This window comes from Sesamum indicum, linkage group LG7 (genome assembly GCF_026168435.1).
Source record: "Sesamum indicum cultivar Baizhima isolate 11 linkage group LG7, ASM2616843v1, whole genome shotgun sequence".
NCBI classification, from domain to species: domain Eukaryota; kingdom Viridiplantae; phylum Streptophyta; class Magnoliopsida; order Lamiales; family Pedaliaceae; genus Sesamum; species Sesamum indicum.
The window spans coordinates 10,454,613-10,469,211 of record NC_142663.1 but is presented as its reverse complement, the minus strand read 5'-3'; the positions used below and the strand labels follow the sequence as shown (position 1 = coordinate 10,469,211).

General features: G+C 35.4%; 1 protein-coding gene across 8 annotated transcripts; it reads left to right on the top strand.

Annotated features, from left to right (window-relative positions):
• Positions 1–3,153: 3,153 nt before the first annotated feature.
• On the top strand, positions 3,154–12,166 carry LOC105166522 (RNA recognition motif (RRM)-containing protein). Of its 8 annotated transcripts, none has more exons than XM_088882923.1 (7): positions 3,154–3,870; positions 5,413–5,844; positions 6,149–6,665; positions 7,741–9,090; positions 9,598–9,674; positions 9,926–10,015; positions 11,773–12,166. In XM_088882923.1, the coding sequence occupies exons 1-4, from the start codon at positions 3,288–3,290 to the stop codon at positions 8,753–8,755; spliced, it is 2,547 nt and encodes an 848-aa protein (XP_088739049.1). In that variant the 5' UTR covers positions 3,154–3,287; the 3' UTR covers positions 8,756–9,090; positions 9,598–9,674; positions 9,926–10,015; positions 11,773–12,166. The 8 variants fall into 8 exon arrangements, with proteins under 8 accessions (XP_088739049.1, XP_088739047.1, XP_088739051.1 ...); XM_088882921.1 differs by having other exon boundaries at positions 9,912–10,015; XM_088882925.1 differs by having other exon boundaries at positions 7,741–9,114.
• The last annotated feature ends 2,433 nt before the right edge of the window (positions 12,167–14,599 follow it).

Here is a 14,599-nt window from a genome sequence, read left to right as displayed (position 1 = left end):
CATTGTGTCTCTTGTCATGGTTGTTTTTGTGTGTGTGTGTGTGCATGTTTTAAAAAGCAAAACTACCAATGTGACGGTGGAGGAAGCTTTTCGGGTTTTCATCCCTTCTATATAAAGATGTAAATAAAATAAGTATAACGGGAAGTACCAACTCCCTACATTTAGGAGGACTACTCCCTTGCAAGCATAAGCAAGAAAAAACATAAACACGAGCATCAGTCCTGTACAAAATAGTACCCTCTAGTTTCAAATCAACGAATAAATGAACAAGGAGTACTACTCATCATCTTAGTTCACCTTGTTCATTGAGAGGCTTGTGATATATTAGGAGTGTAGATTAATAATATTAAGGGTTATTTACACTTAGATCCCCTTTAAAAATTTGAAAGTACACTTTTCTTCCAAAAAAACTTTGAATTATACGTACATCCCTCCAAAAATTATTCATTTATACTTAATTTCTTTTATTAGGGTCTGAACAAAAAATGTTGATTTTTGCAAAATCAATTACATAAATTTTAATTTGGTCTTTTATTTAACATTTCTATGCATATTTTTATACTTATAAAGGGCTAAATATATATATATATATATGAAAGTAAGGTTAACATCATTATATTTTTCCTTTACAAGTACAAAATATTACACATGAATGTTGAATGAGGAGTAAAATTGAAAATTTATATAATTTTTTTTTGCTAACATTAGCACTTTTTGTCCAAACTCTAAAAAAGAGAAATATGTGTATACAATGAATTTTAAGAGGGGAAATAAGTGTAATTTCAAAAAAAATTTGAAGAAAAGTATAATTTCATATTTTTAGAGAGGTCTAAGTGTAATTTACCCTAATATTAATAAAAAATGTGGAGGCTTTTGGTGTGTTTTTAAATTATTTTACTAAATTGCCTTTTTCAATCTACACATAGGGTAACAACCCCATAATATCACTTCATAAATGAGAGTTAATAATATACGTTTAATTTGATAATTACAGCTTAATATCCTACATTATTATAACATTTTTACATTTATTAAACATTTCATTCAAAGTTAAAATTTAAATAATACAAAGATTTTTAATTAATACGTTTTCCTTCACAAATATATAATCATTATCAAATACATAAATACTTATTTTATATTTTGCACACGTATTGAATATGGTCAGTTGCTAGTTGTTTTAATTCCAACGTGAATGTACTATGCTTTTACAAAACTATGCATATTTTTGAAATTGTATATATATTGTTTACAATTCTAAATATTACAATTATTTTTTTATATAATTAAAAAGATCTCTAAAATTGGTTGTAATCATTTATAATTTTAGAAAATTAATCATTATTAAAAATAAATTCTATTAGTTTTTCTATAAGTTATTATCTTTCATTTTTTTTTGGGAAAGGTAAATTTCATAAATGGGAAAAGGAGGTATAATACAACAGTGCTCGTACGATATGTTATCCCTCGACAGGCCAAGGAATACGCTATAATTTATAAAGTGCACTAGAGCTAACAGAGCTAGGAAGATGTTTGCTAAGAATCCGTAGTCTGACATCCTCTATGATTAAGCTAGCTAATGTAGCCGACGACCTCGAAGTATACTCGAACCGTTTCATGTTGCGTTCCCTCCAAATATGGTCAACGCATGCCCAGTTATTATCTTTCATTAGTAAACACACGGATGGGGAGGTTTTTCCCATTAAATTTTATTTTAGGATGAAATAACAAGACTTATATACCTATCAAGTAACAACCATTAGCCTTCTAGTTAAATTTTAAAATTTTCTCATTCTTTTTCCTTTTTATTTTTTGCATATTACTAGTAAGTATAAATGTCAAGGTCGATTGCTATAGTACCGAGTTTGTTCCAATGTTTCTTATTCTTTTTGGTTTGTGTCCTAATGAAATGATTCCATTTGTATGCTTTATCGTTTGATGTGTTGTCGTTTTCAAAAATACAATGTATTATAAAATCATATTAAAATATAACAATAAATTAAATTCATATCCATTATATTAATTATTTAAAAGAGAATTATCAAAACTTTCTAAATTATTGATTAAACTTACTATTAGATAGATATTAGATAATATAAATAAAAATACTACATTTTATTATAAAATTAACATATGTGATATTGATGAATAATCTAATATATGATTTGATGCAAGCAAAAAGTTGTTCGTTTAGGTTGTCCTGGACTTGAGTCCTTGGGGCCGAATTACAAACCTAGAAACGAAAACCTGCAAAAAATACGTTAGCACTCTGATACTCAAGTTAGTAAACATTTGCGGAAAGATAAAAGTTGGACAAAATAAAGCAATAGCGTAGCACGAGAATGCTTAATATGTTAGTGTTTTATGCGTATGTTGTTATAAAAATATAGTACCCTTTACTGGAAGGGGAAGACTTGCTTTTATAACTATGATCTCCCACATGATGAAGAAGTATGACCCCTTTGGGTCAGTAGTTGTTGCAGATACACCTCCAACAAATTCGAAAGCAATTAATGGGGATCTTGAAGAATTGTGCTTGTTAGGAGGCCCTTGTGATCGAATAAGTCTCCTTGTAAAAATACGTCCCAAATTCCTAAAGGGTTGTTGGAGCGCATACTAGATGTGTAATCCTTTGTCATATGTTTCACTAATAGTCTATCTCCTGGGGGGTGAAACCTTCTGGCACTTGTGTACATGGACGCCCCAATAGTCATGTAGGTGTTAGGTAATTCTTCTTTGTGGGCCAGCGGGTCTTTGACACAACCACCATCTTTCAGGACTTTTATTGGGTGCCTGGATCGAGGGTCCCTCCTTCTTGGGCCTCATGCACTTATGAACTCCTTAATGTGCCTTATTCAGAATGGACTTCCTCTTGGACTGAGTGCAAATTTGAGGCATTGTTGTAGTGTTTTACTATATTTTTATGACGTCTGAATGAGTGTATTGACGTTTATAATTAAGATTTTTTCATTATAGATATATAAATATATGGGTATAATTCATTATTTAAGATATTTGATGATTGAATTACTATTTTTTCTAAAAATATTTAAGTTTTAGCATAATTATTTAATTGTAATTTAATTTATCCAAAATCACAAATATTGATCGATAACTCATTTATTCCATACGGTAGTAAACGCGGCCGAGGAGATTTGACTTGCACGCACCAAGTCCCCAGCCAAACCCCCCCACTTCATACATAACTATATCATTATCTCCTTCCTACGGTATCCTCCTCTGACTATAATTAGGGTTCGGCCATTCCTGAAAAGTTTCCCAATACAATGGCCGATCGGAACAATAATCCACCTGTCAACAGCAATTCGGCCGTGGCGGCAGCCGCAGCGGCTCCCAAGCCGATATGGATGAAGCAAGCCGAGGAAGCGAAGCTGAAGAGCGAAGCGGAGAAGGCTGCCGCTGCCAAAGCCGCATTCGAGGCCACCTTCAACAAATCCCTACCTCAACAGCCCCAATCTCCTTCTGCCGCGTCATCCTCTTCCTCTGACTCTGACGATGACGAGGGATCGTCGGAGAGAGAGCGTCCCGTCGGGCCTGTGGACCCCGCGAAGTGCACGGCGCAAGGCGCAGGGATTGCTGGCGGGACGGCGTGTGTGGGAGCCACGTTTACAGTGGTCACGAAGGACGCAGAGGGGAGGAAGGTGGTTCGGGGTGGGGCCCAAGTGAGAGTTCGCGTCGCCCCGGGAGTGGGAGTTGGGGGAAGTGAGCAGGATGGGATAGTGAAGGATATGGGGGATGGGAGCTACAGTGTGACGTATGTGGTGCCAAAGAGAGGAAATTATATGGTGAATGTCGAGTGCAATGGGAAGCCTATTATGGGAAGTCCATTCCCTGTCTTCTTTAGCTCAGGTGAGAGATCCTTCTGTGTTTAGCAGTATACTTTTGTCCCTATGTGTTTGCATATTAAAGATACCAGCGTGTCATGTTTTTGTCTTAGCGTGGTGCCATTTGTCTGATTGATTAGTAAAGATGACCAATTATACTGCCAGATGAATATGTGATGATTTTGTTTCTATGTAATCTTTGTTTCCCAAATACTGGCGCCTGCATGTGGATGGGGTAGTCAATTCATGAGACATTTAGTAATGCATCGCTGGTGATGTATGAATGTTTATAGTGAATGTGGTAGATCCTAGATGACATTATTGTGTAGCTGTTTCTATTATAATTTAAATAATCTTAATTCTTGATGGATCATCCTATCATGTAATGAGGAGTGTAGAATTGTCTATCGGAGTGCTATTGGTACTCCAGAGTTGCCTCAGTGACTTTTCAATTCACCTACTAGGAGTACCTTCTCTTTGACCACCTGAGGTAAATTTCTCTTTCACCTACTAGGAGTACCTTCTCTTTGACCACCTAAGGTAAATTTATCTGGAGCCCCAGTGTCAACAGCAGTGCATATATATATGTTTGTAGGACCTTAATGTTGTGATGGTTTGGTATTTCTGGATGATTAGCACAGATATAAGTGTGGAGTGTCACAAATTAATTTTTTATTTGGTCTAAGATTGTTTGTTCACCTGACTATGATGACGAAGGTTTAGATGGTTGTCACTGGCAATTCCTCAGCATACGTTTAAGCATGTGGACCTATTGCAGTGAGTCAACTCATGATGCATTTGTTGTATGCTAGATGCAAATATAGCTGATATCATACAATATTGCAGTGTGATAACTAATTGGGAACTTGTCAGTAACAAAATTTAGGGGATTGGTGAATCAACTGATTTGTTGCATGTTTGATGCAAATATAGCTGATCCCAGCTGATATTCAAATGTGAGTTTGTTTACTTATTTCTGGGGGAGTTTACAGAATTGTGAATGAGAATTAATGTTAAGATTTTAACTGACAGAATTTTACATTTTAATATCATTGCGTAAATGTTAACATTTCCTGATAAAGATAATCCAAAGAGAGGATCGTTTGGTGATACTTTTTAGTGAATGACATTAGGCACCTTGGTGCTTGATAGAGTTGTATCTTGTCTTAGAAACTAGAGTTCTGCTCTATGGTCTTTGTGGACTTGTTGGTTCTCAGTACTGGATGCTAAATATTTGGGAGTAATATTTCTTATTTATATCCAGAAATACAGGTATTTTATGAACATAAAAATGCCATGGTTCAAAGAATTTGAATGTCAGAAGATGCTGTCTGAATTTGGGTTAATGAGCGAACATACACATCATATATACTAGCGCCTTTTACTTGTTCATGTCTTGTACATCAATAGAATGTTAGAAATTTGGTCTCCTTACATAATTAAGCATCATCATCTGTTAATAATGATATGAGAATTTTTGTCTTCCCTTTAATTGCTAAAGAGAGGTGAGAAGTTGATCAATTTCTTTGCTTGGAAGAGTTTTCAACTCTGCAATTCTGTTGTTCAGGCACTCCAACTGGAGGGCTTCTTGGCATGGCTCCAGCAGCTTCATTTCCCAATTTAGTTAACCAGACCATGCCCAATATGCCAAACTATTCTGGCTCTGTATCTGGTGCTTTTCCTGGATTGCTTGGTATGATTCCAGGGGTTGTTGCTGGGGCCTCAGGTGGAGTGGTTTTACCTGGAATGGGGTCATCTTTAGGAGAAATATGTCGAGAATACCTTAATGGACGATGTGCAAGTACTGATTGCAAGTTTAATCACCCCCCTCATAATCTGCTGATGACTGCTTTAGCTGCCACCAGTACAATGGGAACTCTTAGTCAAGTGCCAATGGCACCTTCTGCTGCTGCCATGGCTGCTGCTCAGGCGATTGTTGCTGCTCAAGCTCTTCAAGCCCATGCTGCAGCTCAAGCTCAGTCCAACAAAGACTCCTCTGGTAAAATCAAGTATTAGGAATTTGTTACATTTCTGACTCCCGTTGTTCTATAACATGGCTTGGATCAATAATGTTTTCAATTTTTTCTAACTCAAATATCATGGAGTATAAAACAAAATTGCTTTACACTTAGTGACTTGGGACCCTTTTCTGGGTACTGCCTGGTGATTTTAGAATGCCTTCCTGCATTCCGTAGTGGTAACAGGTGCTCTTAAGAACTCAGCATTTTCAATTTATACTCAGTTTCACTGGTATCCTAAACAACTTTGAAGGTTCTTAATTATTTATGCTTGCCATCTATCAGGATCAGCTGACAACGAGAGGAAGGCTGATTCACTTAAAAAAACTGTACAAGTTAGTAATCTCAGCCCACTGCTGACAGTGGACCAGTTGAAACAGCTCTTTGGCTTTTGTGGCACAGTTATTGAATGTACCATCACTGACTCTAAACATTTTGCTTATATTGAATATTCAAAACCTGAAGAAGCCACTTCTGCTTTGGCATTGAACAATATGGATGTCGGGGGTCGTCCGTTGAATGTTGAAATGGCTAAATCACTTCCTCCAAAGCCCATTTTGAGTTCACCATTGGGTTCATCATCTTTGCCCATGGTGATGCAGCAAGCTGTTGCCATGCAACAAATGCAATTTCAGCAGGCTCTCTTGATGCAGCAAACATTGACAGCGCAGCAGGCAGCTAATCGAGCAGCAACTATGAAGTCCGCAACAGAATTGGCTGCAGCTAGGGCTGCAGAAATCAGTAAGAAGTTGCAAGCTGATGGACTGGTCATTGAAGAAAAGGAATCTGATAAAAAATCTAGGTACGTTATGAATGTTTTATAGCATCTTTATATGATATCCACAAAGGAAATTGTTATCGATATCATAATTCACCTGATGAAGTGCTTAAGATATGGCAACAAGACAAATATTTTAGCCTTTAAATCAAAATTCTATGATCCAAAAACAACGAATCATAAATGTGAGTAAGTATATTTCTAAAGCTTGCCTTTTGTTGTCAGATCTTTAACTAGGGTATTTGTGTTCATGTTTGTGATGTTAGCATATACCACCTTCACTGCTTTCTTGTCTGTAACATGCGAATAGGGAATAATAGCTTGTCCTGTTTCTTTGTTGTAGTTAGAAGTGGGGTGTGCAAGAGTATAAGGGTACACTTCATATAAAGATTGGTCAAGTGGATGAGGGTATGGGTTAACATTTAAATGCTCAGTTTTTCATCATCTCCAGTTGGTCCTACGGCTTATTCAATGCACACTTTTGATCTGTACTTATTTGCACGTTTATTCGTTGGGAATCGCTGACTGTTCATACATATTGGATTGACACCCAAGAAAAAATAAAACTTAATAATTGGCTGGTTATTAGGTTGAATTATTCAAGCCTATTTCTTATGATATCCTGCATCTGGTGTTTGAACTAAAGAAGTTAAATGTTATGCTGTTGCTATACATGACCCATGGAACTTCACCATTGTTTCTTTGATATTGGTCCACTTTCATGTAGCCCTCAAAGAGTTATTCTAGAGTCTACTCGTTTCACAATTGATAGGTTAAGATATCCTTCTTCCCTCCTTTAACTGCAAGAGAGGAGAGGACTCTTTCCTGAATTTGGAATTATAAATCACGAAATTCAGTGGGTAAAGGGTCCTTGAGATTTGTGGAATTAGTTTGCTTCTTCATGAAATGTTTTTAGTCCCTTGGAAAACATTTATAAGGGTCCTCTTTTATTTTATGCTTCTCTCTCTCTCTCTCTCTCTCTCTCTCCCCCCTCTTTATTCTGCTCAGGTTTGAGCAGGCAAACTATCTTTCCAGGTTTTTACGCTTTGTTAAGCTATTCCATATAACCAATGTAAACTGATTAGCAATGATGGTTTAGGTCACCATCTATAGCTCGTGCCAAGTCAAGATCTAGGTCGAGGTCCAAGTCAACCTCTCCTATTAATTATCGGTTGAGACGCAAGTCCCGCTCATCATCTCCTCCTACTCGCCGTGGCCGAGACTATAGATCCAGATCACCTGTGAGATCGCGCTACTACTCAAGTTATGAAAAAGAAAGGAGATACTACAGGAATAGTAGGGATAACAGTGACAAAAGTAGGAGGCGAGATTCAGGTAGATCACATGATAATGGTTCCCCTGTTTCCAGGAGAAAGAGGAGCAGGAGTGTGAGTCCTCGACCTAAGAAGTCATATCGGGATGATGTAAGCTCACCAAGACGCCGTCGAGAAAGTCCAAATGAGAGGACAAGGAAGTCAACCCGGTCTGATTCCAGATCTCCTCGCCATCATAGGAGGTCTTTATCCTCAGGAGAGGATGCAAGTAAATCAAAACATAGAAGGACCTCTTTGTCAAGGTCTGATGAAGTTAAGCATCACTCAGATGATAAAAAGGACAGCAGAAGGGAAGAGAAGTCCAGCAACCGGAATAGAAGACGGTCCAGATCAGCTTCAGTGGAGGGTCGTAATCATGGACGAAGATCCTCCCCTAGAGTTTTGGAGGAGAGCAGATCAAGACACAGAAGACGCTCAAGGTCCAGATCCCTGGAAGTTAAACATCAGTCAAGTGAGAAAAAAGAAAGGAGCAGAGAGGATAAATCAAGAAACATGGATAGAAGGCATTCTAGGTCAAGGTCTCCAGAAGTAAAGCATCGCAAAGGCAGTAAGACATTGTCACGACGTTCAGATGTGCGCAAGTCAAAACATAGGAAGCGCTCTCGGTCAAACTCAACTGATAATTTAAATGATATTGTTCCTATTGAAAGCAAAGATAAAGCATCAAAGGCTGAGAATGACAGATCTGTCAAATCTGATGGTGTCTATATGGACAGGTTGAACGAGTCGTCGCACATGAAGGATGAAGATGGTGGAAGTGATGAAAGTTATTCAAAATAATGCCAAAAGAAATAAGAGTAATGATAGAGGATGCTGTTGAAAATATGAATCTCTGATGTTTCTTCTTCGAAGAGCTTTATGCATGTTGTTTGACTACAGATTGGTTGAAAGGAGGACCACTGAAGAACTGGGTTTTGTATTTTAACGGTCAGATAATTAGGTAGTCTGACACTCTTCAAATGTTAAATGTACGATGTGTTTGTTTCTTTTGCAGGTGTGAGGCTAAATATACATTGGGGTCTGGAGCTGTCTATTTGGTTAGAAGGGTTGAAGAAGTGATCTGCCAATCTCAGATTCAACCATGAAAATGTTTTTTCCTGAACTGTTTAATTGATGTATGGTGACCTCTCTATTAGTAGGTAGTTGAATTATTATTTGTGATTTCATTGTGTCTGCTTAAAAGTTATTTGTGAATTCATGTCCCACAGCTGTTTGAATTCTGTACCTTCGCAAGATGCCCCTCCGTCCTTCTGTTAAATGTCTTTTTATTTTGGTTTAATTATCATATCATTTTGTTGAATTTTGTTTGTTTGAGTACCTCCGCAGAATATGCCACATCTTCCTCCTTATGTTAAATGTTTTTAGTTATCCTGTCACTTGCATGCTTGCTTGAGTTGATACTTGCATGTGTTCTGGAACCTAAAGTTTAACAGCATGACTAAAATCTTTATGCTCTAAGTTCATTTGTTGGAGTTGACCCCAAGTCATATATGTGGTCTTCTGAGTTTTGTGGACAGCTACTGGTGGGATTAATGGGTTTATGTGATATGGCTAATAAGAAATTTCACATTCAATTTGAATTTACTGGTATCGTGAGCCTATTACATTCCATAAAGATGCAGGTGTTTTTGGGCTGCTAATTCTTGGTGCTCAATCAGATGAATTTGGCACGATTGTATATATCTGATTGTAGATGAAGGTATGCTCCTGCATATTTTGGTAATGTAAAATCAGATTCACAGTTGAGCTTAAAATATCCTAATTGGCAGTGTTAGCTGAAATTGTAGAATGGAACGATAAATGACAAAATTTAAGCTGCTTGTCATGTACAGTGCATTTACTATGCTCTCTTCCTCATCTTTCTGTTTTTCTTCTCTTCTTTTTCTCCTTTTCTTCTTCTCCTGTCCTTTTTCTTTTCTTTTCTCCTCTTCTTGAGAATTGTTTGGTTAGGCAAGGTTCTCTTAAAGCTGATTCCAAGTCGGATGTTGCTGGGTTGGTTGGTTAATTTCTTGGTGAAGTCATTTGATTTCTTTCTGACAGGTAATTTTTGTTTAAACATTGCTTTGGATTCAGTTCTGGTAAATAATAAAATGGGTTGTCTATGGATGTCATGGCTGACAGTGCGGCTATTTTTTATTCTTATTTTGGCTTGCTTATCCTGTCCGTGCTTGACATTACGAACACGGATTATATCTGTATTCACTTTATCCTGTATAGTTTCATGCCTTGTTGCCTATTTCAGAAATCATATGTGAGCATTATATTTACAGAAACTTGCTTGTGGGGAGCAAAATTCACTTTCTGCATTTGAACCGCAAACACCACCCATCCATGGCCATGCTCACTCAAATAACCATATTTCAGTTAATTCTTATCATAGTTGTCCTTGTAGTTTAAATATTAAATTAAAAACTTTTTTGTTGTTGAATAACTGTTTTCTTATCAGAGATTCCTGTCTTCAATTGAAGTGCAAAGTGTAATAAATAATCTTGGTTGCTCCTTCTGAGTGAAAAATTTAATATTCACATAATGCTGTTGGATATCCTGGACGACAACAATGAAATGAGGTCATCATTTGTAGATCTTGAGACCTACTTGACTGAGCAGTAAGCAAAGATCTCACCTAAGTTCCTAACTTTCCTGCCAAATCAACTTCAGAACTAGACAAAGGAAGTAGGTCATATGAAATCTTGTTCAACTGTGATTAAAGAGATGGAATATGACTTGCTATCCGTCTAATGACTAGAGAAATTAGCTGTAATAGTTTAGATTTTTATGAGGATGTTTTAGGATATGAGCATGACAACGTAAAAATGTTCATAATATGTATCAGAAAGCAAGGATGCCATATCTCTGAATCATTATTCCAAAATACATTTGATGCTCCATGCCTTTAATCAAGTGAGCAAAGTGAAATGAACGGACATTATAACTGCGTATGAATTTATGGGAGAGCTCTTCAACAAAAAGTTCTGCAGCCTGCTATTGGGATGCCAGTTGCCTCTAGTGAAAAGCATCAAGACTTCTGTGACTTTTGCCCTACTTATTTTACCATTAAATAGAATGTGTTTGTTCTCCCAGAAATAGAACTGGTAGTCTAGTAAAAACCACCGGCAAGCTCATTTAGATACTATTGTATATATATTTTCTGACTCTGTATGTGTGTGCATCTTTTCAGGAATTGCTGTATGTATAAGCTTGTGACTGGTTAATGTTTTGTCATATGAGGCCAATTCATGAATTAACCTAAAGTCATTAATGGACCACGAATTGAAATTTTTTGCGTGAAAGCATCCAATACTACTAATACTCACCAACAACGGAATAAAGAAATTGAAAATCTGCTTGTTGCTTGGATGTATTATGACCAGGTTAAATTCAATTATCAGATGAGTAAATCATCTAAGAGATGTTCTGGTTCTTATTTTGACTTATATTCTTTTTATTGTGAGATCTTGTTCTTGAACTAGACTGTGCTTGGTTTATTAGAAAATTCATTTGTTGGTTTTTCTTAGATTGCGTCGAAGTATGGTATTAATCATGCAGCAGCATTGTCTATATGTAAGTTTCGAATTAGAATAGACTTTTGGGTCACATCTAACTCATAAAAGTGACATCAAGTGAAGTTATTTTGTCAACCAAGTGGATGGTGGAGGATAAAGCAGTGCTCCTCTAGATTATTACCTTATAAGTCAATATTGCTGGTTGATAACCTGTTCTCTTGCATATTTTATATGTTTTTTTTTTCTTTTTCTTTTTCTTTTTTTTTTCTTTTTTTCTTTTTTACTTTTTACTAGGCGATGCTGGATGTTTAGTGGATTGGAAGCTGAATCCTTGCGTCCAATCAGGATATGGTGCAATTGATCTTTTATTTCTTTTTACCCATTCTTTTTTTCCTATCCCCTATTTCTTTCTTCCTTTCTTTTCTCTTTCCTTTTTCTTGTTTAAATTTTAGCGAGGATGTTTGATGAAGAGGATGTTTCAGGCAACAACGATTGAAGATTCTTGCTGCCTTAGTGGCTAAACTGAGAATTTTCAATCCCAACAGCTCCAGTTGATACTTGAGTACTTTTTTAATCCCTAATAGTACAATTGATAGCTGATATTGGAAGGATATGTTTATAGGTTCATGGTTGTGAGGTTTTGGCTGATTTTGAATTATGGAATTAGATCCGGGCAAGTTACGTTGAAGTCCTCTAGCTGTGCTTTTAACACTACACACACTCACCCCACCCACCTGCTAAGACTCCCCAACCCACACCCCAAGGAATGAACAAAAAGAGAATATACGAGAAAGAGAACAAGAATAAGAAGAAATCAGGCTGTGTCAAGCATCCGTTTATAGCTAACAGTAGTGCGGTAACTAAGCTTCGTTTAACTGGATTAGCAGTATGCCTAGATCATGGTTAGAAGTGGTGGTTATTGAACTTTTGTTGGTAGAATTCCCTGCCTGGTTTAGGTTTTCTCTTTAGTTGTGGAACACAATCTCCAATCATTTTGGACTTTGCACCATTGTAGTGCATGTGCACTGCAATCTCTTAAAGCATTATTCTGTGCAGAACAAATAGAAGCAACATGAGTCACGTGCTCTGCATTTGTGTGTAAAAGAAGTTGGTAACAGTGTTAAAATTTAGACTTGACACAACCATTAATGATCAGTGACGTCTTGTGGACGTACGTTGGTAGTTGATGTCATTAAGGGCTGTGGTTTGATTGAAATATTGGAGTTTGGGATAATTTACCTTTCTTAAAGTTTGGTTTAATTATACATCGAATACTCTTGATGTTTGCTTTTATTTAATAAATAAGTTTTTCCGTTAGTTAAAATTCATTGAATTTTTTGATATTAACAAACAAAAGAAATAAATAAAAATCGATATTTATCTTCGATTGACTTATTACTGATTTATTTAAGATCAAATATGTTTTTACTGAATTACTCTTATAACGGTGATATGCATTATATGTATAAAAATGTATAAGAGTAATTTGTTTTAAAATAGATTTACTTTAATGTAATAAGTAATAAATTAATTGAGGATAAATATAGATTTTTATTCTATATAAGTAAATTCGGTGTATTTTAAACTTACGGAGGGACTTAGGTGGTAGACGGAAGACCTCAAGAGTAATTGAGTCAAAGGTACTATGGTTGTCTAGTGCTTTAATATCAATCTTGAATTTTGGAACTATTTGCTTGGTTACCCGATTGCAGATCTATCTGTAATGGAGTTATTTAACTTCTTAGCACTCAATTTTAAATCCAAGTGCAAGTCATAGCCTTTTGGTTGGGAGTTGGAATATGTTTCTCTCTTTGGTGCAGTTGATAGGTAGATGAGTTTATTAGGTCGTAAACTGTCATAGATTTTAAGCAATCATCTAAGACGAGAATGTGATTGTGTGACACCATAGAGCCTCTGAAATTTTATTGAAGCCATCAAATATTTCTTGACTTGGGCATTCAAGTTGGAGAATTAATCTGTTGAATTTGTGTGTAGCTTATTAAAGAAATTATTAACGATAAAAATGTTATCTATGAAGGGTTTACATAAAAGTTTTTCTTTTAAACTTTATAACGGGATAATGTTTTCAAACATACAAAAGATGTAATTATGTGTGCCCCACATCACATGCATTTATATATAGGTATTCATATAAATATAGAAACATATGGGGAAAGGTAGAGAGGATAATGTTCATTTTCGTCCTTCAAATTTCAATCCAACTTCAATATAATATATATATATATGTGTGTGTATATATATATTTTTCAATTGACTTCAAATTAGTACTTCTAGTGAATTTTCAGCATTTATTTCTTGCCAAGTTATGTGATTTTTTAAAATTATTTTATGATGTTTTACCTTGTTCATATTAATCATTTTGGTCCTTCACATTAAAATTTTGGAACCATTTTAAAAATTTTATGAAACAGATTGCAAAAAATATTGATTTGTTTTAATATATTTTATAAAACTAAAAATGTAGTTTATTCTACATAGATTGTGTAAATCAGTTGAATATGACCAGAGCTTATGACAGAGTTATTAACAAAAAAAAATATTAGATGGACAAAGTATCAGTGAAGGGTAATGGTAAAGAGTAGTTATGTAAATCATCAATTCTTTTGGGTAAATTCCATCAACATTTTCTGGGGTTAAATTGCATAAACGTTGTTTAATTTTTGCAAAATTATAGATATGCATATTGAGATTATAGTTGTAATTAAAAAAATATTTCTCTATTCAATAGTAAAATTTTATACTAACACTCCCTAAAGTACAATGCATGACGCCTTTTCAAGTGTACTTATATTTTTATTAAAAAGTTGGGCTGGAGTTAGAATTGTAGGAGAAATAATAATGTAGTTGTCTCACTGTATCTAGCAGGGCTCGTTTTTATGCATCAAATATCATATTTTAGTATATATTCATATATATATATATATATATATATATATAGTATTGGTCTTATATGAAATTGGACTTCAAAGTCATTTTATATACATCGAATTTTACTTTACCTCTATCTCTTTCTCTAAACAAAATATCAAATTATCTCATGTACATTCATTTTTACTTCTACTTTTCTTTCAAATTTCACCGTAATTAAACACACTCTTAG